Here is a 13,881-nt window from a genome sequence, read left to right on the forward strand (position 1 = left end):
ATGATGGGCAAAGTAAGTCACCCTGTTGCCCATGCAGTGGAAGAAAATGGATTCGTTAGGCAAAAATGCCTAACCGGGGCTGAACAGATGTTCTGGGGGGCATGGTGGTCCTGGTATTAAACCAGCCCCTTATGCTGGCTCTGCGAACAGGACCAACCTGTGATATGCCCAATACCAGTCAGCTTTGAAAGATGCACGTCTCCCAGTTGGAGTGATAATGGGACTGCCCAGCAGATTAGCACAGAGCCTGTCTTGGGAGTTGTGGTCCCACAGTGACCCACCGTGTCGCATAACCATCAGCCCCCAGGTTAGAAGTATCCACTGCAAGCCCAGCATGGGTCACGCACTCCGCGACCCCGCACACACTCACCAGAGCAGATGGGTGGGGAACAGGCCCCTCCCGGAGTGTCCCCACTGCGAATCACTCAGCCTGTCGTACTTCCCGAATGCCCTGACCCCCGCCCATATTGGTCAGTGACTCTAGTGACATTTAGAAAATTCTGGTGAAAGCCAGCTAGTCCTCTCTGCTCTTGAGGGGGCGTCCTCTCCACGTGCCCAGGAGAGAAAGATCAGTGTGTTTGCTAAAGTCTCACATGGAGACCCAGGCGGGTCCTGCTCAGTACCATCCTGTACACGCTTGGGGATGGACCCTCTGCTAAATAAAACCTCCGTCCGTTGTGGTCACCTATCATCCTATACATCTCATCTCTAAACATCCCACAGAAGTTTGATTTTTGTTCTTTTTGGTTTATTTTTTAGTTCCATTTGGTTTTTTCTAATGTTTGAAGACTAGTCTTTCCCTTTGGGAATCCAAGGGACCCCGTGGTCTGCAGGGCACGGCTGGTGGTGTTGGTCGGCACAGGCCCGTGTCCCCAGCGCTCACAATTTAGAGGCTCACGCACACACACTCTTCCAGCAGCTCAGGCAGGTAGCGCCTCTTGCCCCGGCCCTGTGCACCCCCAGCCCCATCTTGAACCTCTCTGCCTGGGGTCCCTGACCTGCATTCACACCAGCACAAGAGAAGCAGGCATGGTTCTGAGGCTCAAGGCAGAGCATTGAGGAGAGGCACCCGGGGCCTCTGGGCCTGGTGTAAAAACCCCAGGTCAGTTAGAGCTGCAGGGAGGACGAAGGAAGGAGAGATCCATCGTCACCCAAGTGGCCCGTCACTGTCCTCCTGGCCTCTGGCATGCTCTTGATATCATCTTAGGCAGAAGTCACATGTTCCCCTGGGGGGGGCCCGGCCTGGCCCCAGTCCCGCCCCTAGGGAAGGGACAGTGTCAGTGTTTCTGAAGGGACTCCTCAGAGATCTAGTCCCAAGCATAGGGAGGCCTGACAGAGCCCTGTCCCCTCAGCACAACCCCGGGCGAGGCATGCCTCAGCCAAAGGCACTTTGAGGCCACTGCAGCCCCATGGCTTATAATGGGATGCCTTTCAAGAGACAGTGTTAGGGCACATCCACTCGCACTGGACACCGTCCTCAGTGATGGCTGTGGCCCCCAGCCCCACCGGGAATCCCCAAGACAGCGGCCCTTCGAGCCCCCACAGGAGTAAGCACTTGCCGCCTCGCCGGGCTCTCCCAGCCGCTGCGCCCTGCTCAGTGCTGCCCGTGCCCCCCATGCCGCGGGGTTTCTCTGCTCCTTTCTGGAATATTTATATGGCAGGTTTGGATCATGTATGTTACTAATAAGAATGCTAACACTGTTGTGTAGATAATCAGCGAGGCCTTTATGAAGTTTACACCTTTGCATTATTAAAGGAAATAACGGTCCACGTGAACTTACCGGCGTGCTTTGATTTTATTTGATAGCTGTGTGTCCTACCAAGTATCCAAAGTCCTTTCCCTCCTCCACCTCACATGTACCTGAATAACTCTGATTACCCCAAATTGTACCCCAAACTTGCAGCCTGCTGCATGGAGTTTTAGCAGAGGAGAGGCTTTCCTTTGCCAATGAGGGGCTATGCATTTGGCTCAGCTATCCTGAGAGCTCTTGTGGGTCATTGCCTCCTTGAACTTTCCTAGTCCCCAGCAGACAGGGGGATGAGGGGAAAGTGCCTTTGCAGAACCAGGAGCTGGTCACTTTGGGGTCAGGAATGCATTGTGGGCCATCAGACATACAGTCTCTGTAGCCAGGGCTCCTGATGTCACTGCCCCCATTAAAACCCCATAGCAGAGGCTGCACAGAGTGATCTTGTGATCAACAGAATGCGAAGGAAGGTTCTCATTGGCAAATCCTATTCTGTTTGTAGTCACACTTAGTAGGACTCTTTCCAAACTTAAGACCAGCTGTCTGTTTCACAGCAGATACTGGGAGGGAGGAAGCAGACGTGTGAGAGGTTTGCAAGTGAACCTGAACTCCCGCTCAGTGGGAAGGGCACCTGGCTGCACTGAGGTCCCGTGACATAATGACTCAGACCCATCTGGCGTCTGTAAAATGTGAGACCCATCTTCCCATTTTGAGGCATTTAAGAGAGATATATGTAGGTCCCTGTCATGGGGCAGCCAGTTCCCCAGTCAGTGCCAGCCTCTCCCGTGCCAGGAACCACAGAAGATGGACAGCCTCACTTTCGCAGCATCACCATTCGGGTGGCTGTGACCCTGGAGGTTATGGAGGAACTGCTCCCAAGAAAGTCTGTGTGTGCAGATGTGGGGTGAGTCAGTCACAGGAGGCCAGCGTAAGGTCATGCAAAGACAGACCCCTGGAAGGTTTTAATTTTTCCTTTTTTATACAATGTTACATAAGGTGTAGGAGATAACCTATGTCCTCCTGGCTCTCCTGAGCTACACAGTTTTGTAACATCCCCCAGAGGTAATTAATGCTGACTTTCATACCCTCTCATCTATTTCCTGGTGTTTCCCTTACGTACAGCTTCTTTTTGTAAAAGGTACACACACCCTTTCTCTAGCTTAAGGAGCCTCTTACTTCCTCTGGAAGTCTGTACTCTAAGTGGTGAACTGGCTGGTCCTTTTTCCTTCAGGGACAGTCTCTGCTCCCTCTCTCCATACATTCAGTACGTCAGTTACGTCAGTATGACCACCTCAGTGGTCAGGGCGACGAGGCGAGACTCCACAGCTCATCCGTGGGCCAGGAGTCATAGAAGCCACTATTATTCACTGTGACCCAGGCACAAGGTGGCCTGGAGACAGCGCTCCTCAAACTCTGCTATGTATAAGGATCACCAGGGCCGCTCGGCCACACCCAGATTCCTGAGCATCACCCACAGAGATCCTGATTCACTAGAACTGGGGAGCCCCAGAGTCTAAAGCACCCTAGAAATTCTGCTGCGAGTGACAAACATTATGCTAAAAGGTGTGTTTATTTTTCACATAAAAATAAAATCCCGAGGACCAGTGAATAAAAATGGGACCCACTGAGTGTTCTAGTCTTCCAGGGGAAAAGTCAGTGCAGAGGACCTGTACCGTGTGCAGGGTGCTGGACCGCGACATGGGACGGCAGGCTCCCATGGTTGAAGAGGGTGTGGAGACACCTTCTGTCCCAGGCCCTGCCCAACACAGGAGCCTCTTCCAGAACACTAGGCATCCCTGCCAAGGGTGTCCAGGCACAGGGTGCTTGCCTGCCGAGGCAGCTCACACTGTTAGCTCTCTCTCGAGGGAAACTGAACTACCCCCGACCCCTACAGTTTCCATCCAGCAGTGATACCAAGACCGCTTCCATTTCACGACACATCTGTAAACATCTGGAGATGGTGTTCTCATCTCCAAACTAAACACCCACTCCTCTTTTTGACAAATATTCTTTGAATATTTCCTATGAGTCGGGTTGTGCTAGATGCTGGGGAGAACTAAGACAGAGTACCCTATAGAACATTCTGGAGAAGACAGCCAGATAAAAAGCATGCAAGTGAACAGAAAGTGGCAGATAGAAGTAAGAAGAGAACAGATACTCTACTACTCTATCTACTCTGCGGTAGATACTGGGCAGAGTGAGAGATCAGGGGACGGAGGGAGAGGGCTCTCCAGCAAGGTGTCATTTGAGCTGAGGCCTGTAGGACAGCAAAGAGCCAGCCAGGAGGTTATGGGGCTGGAGGGTTCCCAGAAAGGAGTCAGCAAGGACCTGAGGCAGGAATGGGCTGGGTGTATTCAGCAGGTAGGATGAAGGCCCTGGCCTGGAGCACAGGGATGGGTTGGGGGGAGGGGGTGCGGGGAGCAGTGCCATGAGTTACAACAGAGGTGTGGGAGAGTCCACGACATGTGTAAGGCCTTTAGGCCAGTAGAAGGGAAGACTGCTGCCCTTCTTTCTGTCTCACGTCACCGGGGTCTTTGTATCCTCTGGCCCTTCCCCTGAGTGTGCCTGCAGAAGCCAGGCAGCCCTCCAGCCAGGTCTAACGAGCCCAGAGCACAAGGTGGACAGTGGCTGCCTCTCACATGCACAGAGCCCCCTTTCCGTGGACCATTTGTCCTCTTCAGAGGTATGACTGGTCCCCTAAAACCACGCTTATGTGTAAACCTCGGAATGTCGAGTTTATGCCACTGAGTCCAAAAATACAAACATTCTCCCCTCCCCCAAATACTTTAGGCTCCTTCCTCGGGAAGCAGGCACTCGACACCTATTGGGCACCGACGTCAGGAGGCGGCAGTGGCTGGAAGCCACTGTCATGGGATAGAAAGCCCAAGGCTGGTAATTCCTCCCTGTTCAGGGAACCAGCTTTGGGATTCTGAACATCAGGAAGGCTTGCGTGCCTCTCTGCTTCTTTGGGTGGAATGTATGAGGAGCCGGAAGAGAAGAACAAATGCTCTCCTCTGCTTTTGTGAGCTGCTAGGGAAAAGACCTGCTCTAGCGGATCACGGGGGCCAGCCATCAGTTTCCTGCTGCCGAAGTCCAGAGACAGCGTGGCTGAAGCTGGGTCCTCTGAGCACAGAGGCCTTTGCCAGTATTGGGACCTTCCTGGGGGATAGGCTAAGGTTTTCAGTGCAGGTTGGATGGGACCAGCCAGCAAGCCTGAGGAGGAAACACTGGGAAGCAAGACCAAGGTCCCAGAGAAGCCAAAAATACTCAAGAATTTGAGAGTCTTCTCCAACTATAAGGCCCAAATGCACCCTGGGTGCGAGAAATGAAGCTATGAGCAGTCGTCTGTGGCCTGCTGGCCTGGCGGTCTGTACCCTGAATTAAACTTTGAAACAGAGGCCAGTGGGGTGGGACCACCGCCGAAGAGGCTCCGCGATACCTGACCAGGGACCCCTGGGCAGACGAAAGAGTAGTCCCAGGAACACAGACTGCATGGAAGAAGAAGACTGGGGCCTGTCTGAGCACATGTCACCTCGGACTACACGTTCCTCCATTATCTGGTGTGCTGTGTGGCTAACAGGCCACTGGGCCTGGCCTGGGGCTCAGCAAAGGCACAGCGAGACCCAGACCGTGTTGGCCACAGTTCCCGCCTCTAGTCGGCAGACCTGGGGGATCCCAGTGGGTCCTGGCAGCACAGGAAGCTTCAGACAAGGTCTGGTGGTGGGGTGGAGCAGCCAGTTCTTGAACTCTATCTTTCCAGAAGAAGAAAAACGAAGCAGACATGCTCGTGTTTCAGTGTGATGTCACTGGCTCTGGCTTATGGGCAGAGCTCGCTGCCCACAGCATGACCTCTTATCTCCCAGACACTGGGGTGGGGTGGGGGGGAACCAAACAGGGGGCCACCTCAGGCAGCTAACATTGACACAAGGGGGCCTGGGGAGCTGGGGTCCTTCTGTGATACCACCAACACCCCCGGGGCCCTGGGGAGTGCGACACAAGTTGAGTCATTCAAAGTGAGCCCAGCCAGAACGGGCATGCTGTGGGCTGCTCAAGCGGGAGAATGTGTCTGTCTGTAGTGGGCACAGAGGACCTTTGCCCTGAGTGTGAGTGTGCCTGTCCGTGTGGGTGTGCATCTCTGGGTGAGTCTGCTGGTTTTCCTGAAGTCTGATCCAAGTGTGCCTGAGCTCCCAGATGGTGAGTATTCCCAAACCTTTCACCCTGGGCAGACCTCCATGTCTCCAGAGTAAATGGTCTTTGTCTGTCTCCCTGGGTGCAGTGAAGAAGGATAAGCCATGAAGCCAAGGTACACTGTCCAAGGTCAGGATCATCTAGAGCCGTCCTTAAAGAGGAGGAGAGGAGGTGGGGTCGGGTACTGGGCATACTGTTGTGCCTCGTGCCAGCACAAGCCCAAAGGAAGCCTTGGGAACCCTGTGCCACCCCATTTGGGACCCTGTCCCTGAGTACTCCCAAGAGCCATGGTCTAGCCTGAACCCGGTGACCACCACCTGCCTGCCTGCTTCCCTGAGCTCAAGAGGAGATCAGCTAAGGATGGGGCTGGGGGAGGCTCGGAGACTGAGCGCAGGGGTGGAAATACAGCTCCTGGTGCCCACTCCTCCCGACTTGTGGGAGCCTCATGCCCCTACCCCCTGGTCTGTGAGGTAAGGCTGCCATCCCGCCCTCTTGAAGATACAGAGAGACTCTGTTGTCTCCACACCGGGGTGTAGAAAGGCCCCACGGAAGGTGCCACTCTTGACACAAATGCCACGACTTTGTCCTATAGGTGCTACCCCACCCCCAAGGGCTGTTGCTCTGCAGGGTCCAGCAGTCTGCACGTCAGTGTATTAACCACCAGCCATCTCTCTCTCTCTCTCTCTCCCCCTCCCTCCCTCCCACTCAAGCCAACGGCAGCCCTACCTCAGGCCTGAGCACTGGGGCCATTGTGGGCATCCTCATCGTCATCTTTGTCCTGCTACTGGTGGTGGTGGACATCACCTGCTACTTCCTGAACAAGTGCGGGCTGCTCATGTGCATTGCCGTCAACCTGTGCGGAAAGGCTGGGCCCGGAGCCAAGGGCAAGGACATGGAGGAGGGCAAAGCCGCCTTCTCGTGAGTGCAGACCTAATTGCCACTGCTAGGGTCTAGGCTCTGCCCTGGGCCGGGGGGGCTTAGCATCAGAACCATCTCAGTTTCCCCATTTGGAAACCCCAAAGGTGGAAAAAAAGCATTGGAGAAATGTTTCCTAAAACACAGTCTTTGGGGATTCCTGTTTGAAAAGCTAACACTTGGGCCCAACCCCACATCTAACGTATTAGAATTCCAGAGAAGGTTGAAAATCCCTGCATAGGCCAAACTGAGGGGAATTTTCAGAGCTAAATAAACTTGGAGGGGACCTGCCGTAGCACTGGAGACACACACTTGCCTCGCTGCCATTCGTTCATGTCTTCATTCATTCAGCCATTCATGTATCACTCAACAGATATTTACTGAGCAGCTAAAACAGGGCCAGGCTCTGTTCCCAGACACTAGGTTACACCTGCGAACAGAACAGGTAAAACTTCCTGTCCCTTTGGAGCTGACCATCCAGATGCTGTCCCCTCCAGCATCTCTGGAAAAACGGGTCCTGAGCCAATGAGCAAGAGGCTTCACAGACTCACTGGGTGGACCTGAGCTGGAGTAAGGTGATGAGAGGCAAAGCAGGGAGTAAGCTGTGAGTGCCACCACAGGGCAGGCACTGTATGTAAATACAGATTATCTGAGCACTTCTCTGTGCCAGGCACTGTGCTAAGCACTTGACATTCATTGTCTCAGTTAATGTTTCCAACAGCCAGGCAAGGTCGAGACTGTTGCCTGCCCCATTTTACAGATGAGGGGACGGAAGCCAAAGCGAGCGAATCCAATGTTCACGGTCACACAGCTAGCACGAGTGGGAGCTGAGGCTCGGGCCCTTGGGCTTGAGATGCCCACGCCCCCACATCAACTTTGGGCCAAACCCAGGAGCCCTGAGCTGTAGCCAGCTTCCCCGGGAGCCCCCTTCCTGCCCCAGCAGGCCGGGATCGAACCAGCAAAACTCTCTCCACAGGAAAGATGAGTCCAAGGAACCCATTGTGGAAGTGCGGACCGAGGAGGAGCGGACCCCAAACCACGATGGAGGGAAACACACGGAGCCCAACGAGACCACCCCGCTGACGGAGCCCGAGTACGTGGGTGGGGAGGGGCGGCACTTTGGCCGCAGAGCCCCACACTCACCTCATCGCCTCACCCATGCCTCGCCTCCCATACCTCCCACCCACCACTCCCAGCCCAACAATGGGGCCCAGATTCTGGAGCCCTTGGCCAGAAATGCCTGAGCCCACTCTCTCCCTAGAGAGAAGGCATTCCTGGTTCTGTGAAGAGCCTGCAGATGCTCTGAAAGGGTTCCAGGGGTGAGTGGGATCTCTAGACCCTATGCCCGAGTCACACGCACATTCTGGAAGTGGCCGAAGGGGACACAACCGCACTGAGAGAGGCTCTGAGCTTTGAGAGGCTCAGCAGATTCTGTGTAGGATTTTCAAGAGCTCTAGGGTTTTCTGCGCTCTTCCTGGAAGGGTGAGAGGAGGTGGGGCGCGTGGAGCTCCCTGACCCTTCTCTTCTCAGAAGGCTGGGGGACCCTCAGTCAGAAACCGCGTCTGGCCGAGGCGGTCACGAAGGCTGGCTGTCGTGAGTGCTGGGGCTTTGAAGGGAGTGGAGTTGAGCGCGGATTTAGTTTAAATCTCTGGCTGGACAACCCGCGGCTGCTAGGGGCCTTGGGAGCACTCTTTGTCTGCCATATTCCCGACCTTCCCCATCAGTTCCCGTGGAGCCCCTAGGACAGCAGGGCCCATTCCTCGGGGTCCTTGACGCCAGCAGTGGCGGACGGCGAACTGAGGCTCGCCTCTCCTGGAGTTGGGGTGCAGGCAGGGGTCAGACAGGGCTGCAGGGAGAGGCAGTGCAGCGTAGAGAGCTGGAGGGGCATCAGCAGGGAGGAAGGGCCAGCAGGTCTGTGTCTCCTGTCTCCTCTTCTGCCCGCCTGGGCGTGTGCTTCCTCTTGCTGTCCTCGTTTCTCTGTGGGCCTGTGTCCGTGCCTGTGCGTCACTGCATGCCCTGCCCACGACCCCTCCTTGGCTGCGGCCCCCCTTCCCCACGCCCGCTTCTCTGTCTCGTCCCAGCTTCATTGTCTATTCTCTTCTACTTCCTGTCCTCCCCACAGGCTGCCGGCCGACACCACAGCCACTGTCGAGGACATGCTGCCTTCTGTCACCACCGTCACCGCTAACTCTGACACTATCACCGAAACCTTTGCCACTGCTCAGAACAGCCCCACCAGTGAGACCACCACCCTGACCTCCAGTATTGCCCCCCCGGCCACGGCCACGCCTGACTCAAACTCTGTGCCCACTGGTCAGGCCACCCCTTCCAAGGGGCCCGGCGCCACCGCCTCCTCCCCTCCCCCAGCTTCGGCCCCCAAGGTTGCCCCCCTCGTTGACCTGAGCGACACCCCGGCCTCAGCCCCTGCTGCTGGAAGTTTGTCTTCTAGTGTCCTGGCTCACCAGGGGGCTGTGCTCAGCCCCAGCGCCCCTGCCAGCGCGGGGGAGGCCTCCAAGGCCCCTCCCGCGAGCAAGCCGAGCCCCACCGCGGCCGGGGCAACCAGTCCCCTAGCGGCAGCGGCCGCCCCTGCCACGGCAGCCCCGCAGGCCAAGCAGGAGGCCCCCAGCACCAAAGGCCCGGACCCCGAGCCCACCCAGCCCGGCGCCGTGAAGAGCCCGACCGAGGCAGCAGCCACGGGCCTCACTAGCCCGAAGAGCGAGGCTGCCTCCGTCAGCGCCACAAACCCTGCCCAGGGCGAGGACTTTAAAATGGACGAAGGGAACTTCAAGACCCCAGATATTGACCTTGCAAAGGATGTTTTTGCAGCCCTGGGCTCTCCTGCTCCCACCGCTGGGGCCAGTGGACAAGCCCCTGAGCTTGCCCCTTCCACTGCAGACAGCTCTGTTTCGCCTGCACCAGCAAAGACCGAGTACGGCCTCTCTTTGTCTGCTGTCGTCGGGTTATGTCCCGTGGTGGTGTGCGTCTGTCTGTGCTGTGCTGTGTCCTTTTTGTTAGATGTGTCTTCAGCCTGTTCCAGGGCTTCTCTGAGGCGACTGTCAACCAGGGGGCTGGGATGAGGCGGGGACAGAAGGGGGGCAGGCAGCCACCTGCTCACTAATTAGGCCTTGTTAATTACGTCTTCTCCTTATCATCCTAGCAGCCACTTCTGTTTTCCCTGGCGGGGTGGGGGGGAGCCTCGCAGTCGGGCCCCTGATGAGCGTAGCTTGGGAAGCGAGCTAAGGAGGCCAAGGTGCCCTTATTGGCCACCCTGGGGCCCACAGACAGTGTGTTTATCCAGGGTCCAGGCTGAGTCCCCACCAGAACAGCACTGTTACGCAGGAAGAAAAGAGGCAGACCCCAAGGCCCATGTGGGGAGAGGATGCGGTCCAGAGGGCCCTGTCCCACTCCGGCCCCAGATACCCCACCCCCTCACCCCCTACCCCCACTACCACCACCTACTCTTGCTTCTTCTGACCTGGAATGTCTGGGAACAGTCAGAGCTGACAAGCACCGAATGACTGTTGGGTCTCCAGGTTCAAGGGCAAGTCCTTAAACTTAGCAGGTTTCTTAAATATGATGCCAAAATGCAGTTGGAACTGGGGTCTAAGCCTGCTTGCCCCAGTGCATCCTTAGATCAGACTTTCACTCCTGAGACTGAATAAGGCAGAGCGAGACCTAGGTTTTTACAGAGGCTCCTGTGGCTGCCCCCACATGAGCGGTATGCTGCCACCAAGAGCTGAAATAGGACTGTCCCCAGGAGCCCTGAACCCCAGGAAGTAGGACTCCTCTATCCCGCCCACTCAGCACCCCCTAACCCCCCTACTCCCCTTGTCCCCATGTGTAGCGTGACATCCCAGTCTAGCCTTTCATGGCACAAAAAGCTGCCTCAGTCATGAAATTTTCTCACCCTGGCCAGGCAAACCACTGAGGCATCACCAGGAAACACAGAGCACAGGGTGTGGTGGGAGCAAGGACAGGCAACAGCAAGGCAGTTTGCAGAGGGGCCCCTGGAGTCAGTACTGGGGAACCAGCCCAGCATGCCCCATTTATACCAGTCTGACTAATTATACCAATTATACCGATCAGGGTGAGGAAAAGGCCACATCTGCTGCCCCCTTCCACCACCCCAGGTAAGGCCCCTGGGTCCCTGACACTGGATTAGGGCTGGAACAGAAAAGGTCTCATTCCTCAGATTCAGTGGCTCTCAACTTTGGCTTCATTTTAGAGTCACTTGGGTGCTTTTAAAAGTCATCATGCCCAGACCAATTAAATCAGGATTTCTGGGGGTAGAGCCCAGGCACCAGTGATTTTTAGAGCTCCCAGGTGATTCCAGCCTGCAGCCAAGGATGGAGACCATTGCTCTAAGCGGGAGCCCCCCCCCCCCTCCGAGGGACTGGCTGAAGGGTGAGTTACTGTAGATTGTGTTCTCACTGCTGTTTTCCCAATTCTCTGCAGGAAGGGCCCCGTAGAAGCAAAGTCGGAGAGCCAGGAGACAGAAACGAAACCAGCGCCAGCCGAAGTCAAGACGGTCCCCAATGACGCCACACAGACAAAGGAGAACGAGAGCAAAGCATGATGGGTGACAAGAAATGAGCAGATCAAAGTAAAAAGTGACACCATAGTTTCACCAGAGCATTTCCAATATCACACACACACACACACGCGCACACACACACACACACACCTCATTCCTCTAGTGTCTTTTGCCTTTAAAAAAAAAAAGTAAACAGATAAACAGGGGATCTCCTTTTTGTAGGTTTATAGAAAGGGTTCCTTTGCTGCGCACTCACTTGTAAGAAAATGAGACAAAAAGGTTAAACCCACAGCCAAACTAGGACACTCCGTTCCCTGAAACCATTTAAAAACCAAACAAAAGGACCCCAAATTAAGAATCTAGGAAGCTCAGAAAGAAAAAAAAAATCTAGGTTCAGGAAGACCGCACTTGGTGTTGCCCAATTGGCACAGACCAGTTTCAGAGAAGTGCTTCCAGGCACTAAGACTAACGAATGAACAAAGTCCAAGTTTATTTTTATACTTTGAGTCGAGTTTGAACTCTGTAAAACCCCATAAATAAGTTATAATTTCTGTTCACTTTGTATTTGTTCAGTATGCAAAGTGTGTCACCCTTTCTAGCTGAATTCAATCCCCACGTAGACTCTCGTTTTGTAGGAAGAAGGCCAAATTGCAGCTTCTGGGGGCAGATCTCAGTTTGCAATATTCGAATTTCTTTCTCCTTCCTTTTCTCTCTCTCTCTCTTTTTTTTTTCTTTCTGCCATCTTTGTTTTCCAGTGTTTACAAGTTGACAACTGTCTGACTTTGGTTGTGTTTAAATGTCCATGTAAAATAGCTGTTTTTTTTTTTGTTTGTTTTGTTTTTTTAAGTTACAAATACTGCCTAGAGGCGGGTAGAGTCATCACAGGCTTGTTTTCGCACAGGACAACTTTACAAACTATGATTGTTTACAGTGGCTCTCCTCCCCCACCCCCACCACCCCCATTCTGATTTGAAATTTTTGCCTGTGTGCAACTCAGGTGAAAATCCATCTCGTTCTGGAGTGGTTTTGCTTTTTTTTTTTTTTCTTTTGGCCCTTCAATTCTTTTTGTATTTCCTTGGGGGTTAGACCACTTTCTGATTAGCCACCACCTGCCTGTATCTGTGAAAAAGAGTCTGCCCCCCCCTAGGCATCTGCATCCCCTTCCTTTTGAAGGACTCCTTAGGCTTTGTTGAATGAAGCAGAGAAGATTGTATAGTTGGGGCTGGTCTTGGTGAACACACATTTTTACCCCAAACATCCCCTTTTTGTAGAAAGCCAAATAAAATATATACATACAATTTCCTTTTGAGCCCAGAATCTAGATTTGAGCGGAAGAGCATGTGTGCTTCAGGGAATTAGTGTCTTTTTTTGGAAATCTGTTGAAGTAAAGTAACATCGGCCTTCTGTTCACTTAGGCAGCATTTATAGAAACAAAAGAAAAAAAAAAAAGCCAACTGCTGTCTGGAGTCATAACACAACTTTCCTGGATCGGAAACCAAGTGGGGAAAAAAAAAAATACAGAAACTTTAAGGGGGATGGGAGGGGGGAGAAGGGAAAAGCCAGCCCTTTGTATAGAAATTTTGCTTTTTTTTTTTTCCTCATTCTACTTTAGAACTGCAAGCTTGTGCACTGTGGATGCGTGACTATTTTAGTGTGAAACGTGTTTTTGTCATAGTATTGAAATAAAACTTCAACATAGTTTGGTTGTGGAAGGTATAGCAGATAGTTCAGAAAAAAATATTCAGGAAACAAGAATAACTCTTAAAAGGAATTGAAGCCTTTAAACAAAGAAAATGAAGTAAGCGTGATTTTGATGATGAAGAGGGCGCTAATACGCGGAAATCGGCGCCCCGGCATGCGCTCCTGTCCCACGGTACAAAACCGCAAGAGGTTAGGGTGGCGAGACCTCTCCTGAGTCTGTTCTCCGGGCCACACTCCCCAGTGTCCTGACACTTCTGCGGTCTGATCAGTGACGATATGCGAAGATTATAATTTCAAACTGTGAAAAAATAATGGTCTTGTCATTTGCTAAGTGTGGGGTTATTTTGCATTTTCTCAGCTCCTGGGGATGGAAACGGAGGACCCCATGCACCCAGCCCCGGCCCCTTTGATGGTAGGGCTTCCACAAGTCTGTGGTTCAAATGCACGGGCCCTCAGGCATGAGTAACGTGCAGACAGTTCTCTGAGCACATAGCAGAATGGGGGCTCCTGGGTGCCCAAGACGGGGAGGGCCCAGCAAGGGGCAGCAGGCTAGGAATCCCACCGCCGGGCTGTCCATGGAATCAGTGGCTCATCTTCTGATGTTCCTGGCGTTGACCACCTAGGCCAAGCCCGTGCTATACCTCACCGAGAACTGTGCATTTCACGCCAAGGGCTTGTGATCAGGCACACTGACTTTGGTTCTGATGGTTAGGAAGAGAAAGAGGTATAGTCGACCCTCAAGTAACCTGGCCCGGGGGCAGCTGACACCCCTCACCCACCCAGAACCCTGGCTCCGCC

General features: G+C 53.8%; 1 protein-coding gene across 1 annotated transcript in view; it reads left to right on the plus strand.

The window, feature by feature from the left end:
• The window catches only part of NCAM1 (neural cell adhesion molecule 1), a 316,387-nt gene extending 304,050 nt beyond the window's left edge, over positions 1-12,337 (plus strand). Inside the window, exons 16-18 of the mRNA XM_047072349.1 lie at positions 6,644-6,851; positions 7,825-7,941; positions 11,304-12,337. Coding sequence (XP_046928305.1) covers positions 6,644-6,851; positions 7,825-7,941; positions 11,304-11,424 — 446 coding nt within the window. The 3' untranslated portion in view covers positions 11,425-12,337. The remainder of the gene's footprint in view (positions 1-6,643; positions 6,852-7,824; positions 7,942-11,303) is intronic.
• The last annotated feature ends 1,544 nt before the right edge of the window (positions 12,338-13,881 follow it).

Source organism: Lynx rufus, unplaced genomic scaffold (assembly GCF_022079265.1).
Source record: "Lynx rufus isolate CCGP_SWC_20201006 ecotype Redwood Valley unplaced genomic scaffold, mLynRuf1.p SCAF_9, whole genome shotgun sequence".
In the NCBI taxonomy this organism is placed as follows: Eukaryota; Metazoa; Chordata; class Mammalia; order Carnivora; family Felidae; genus Lynx; species Lynx rufus.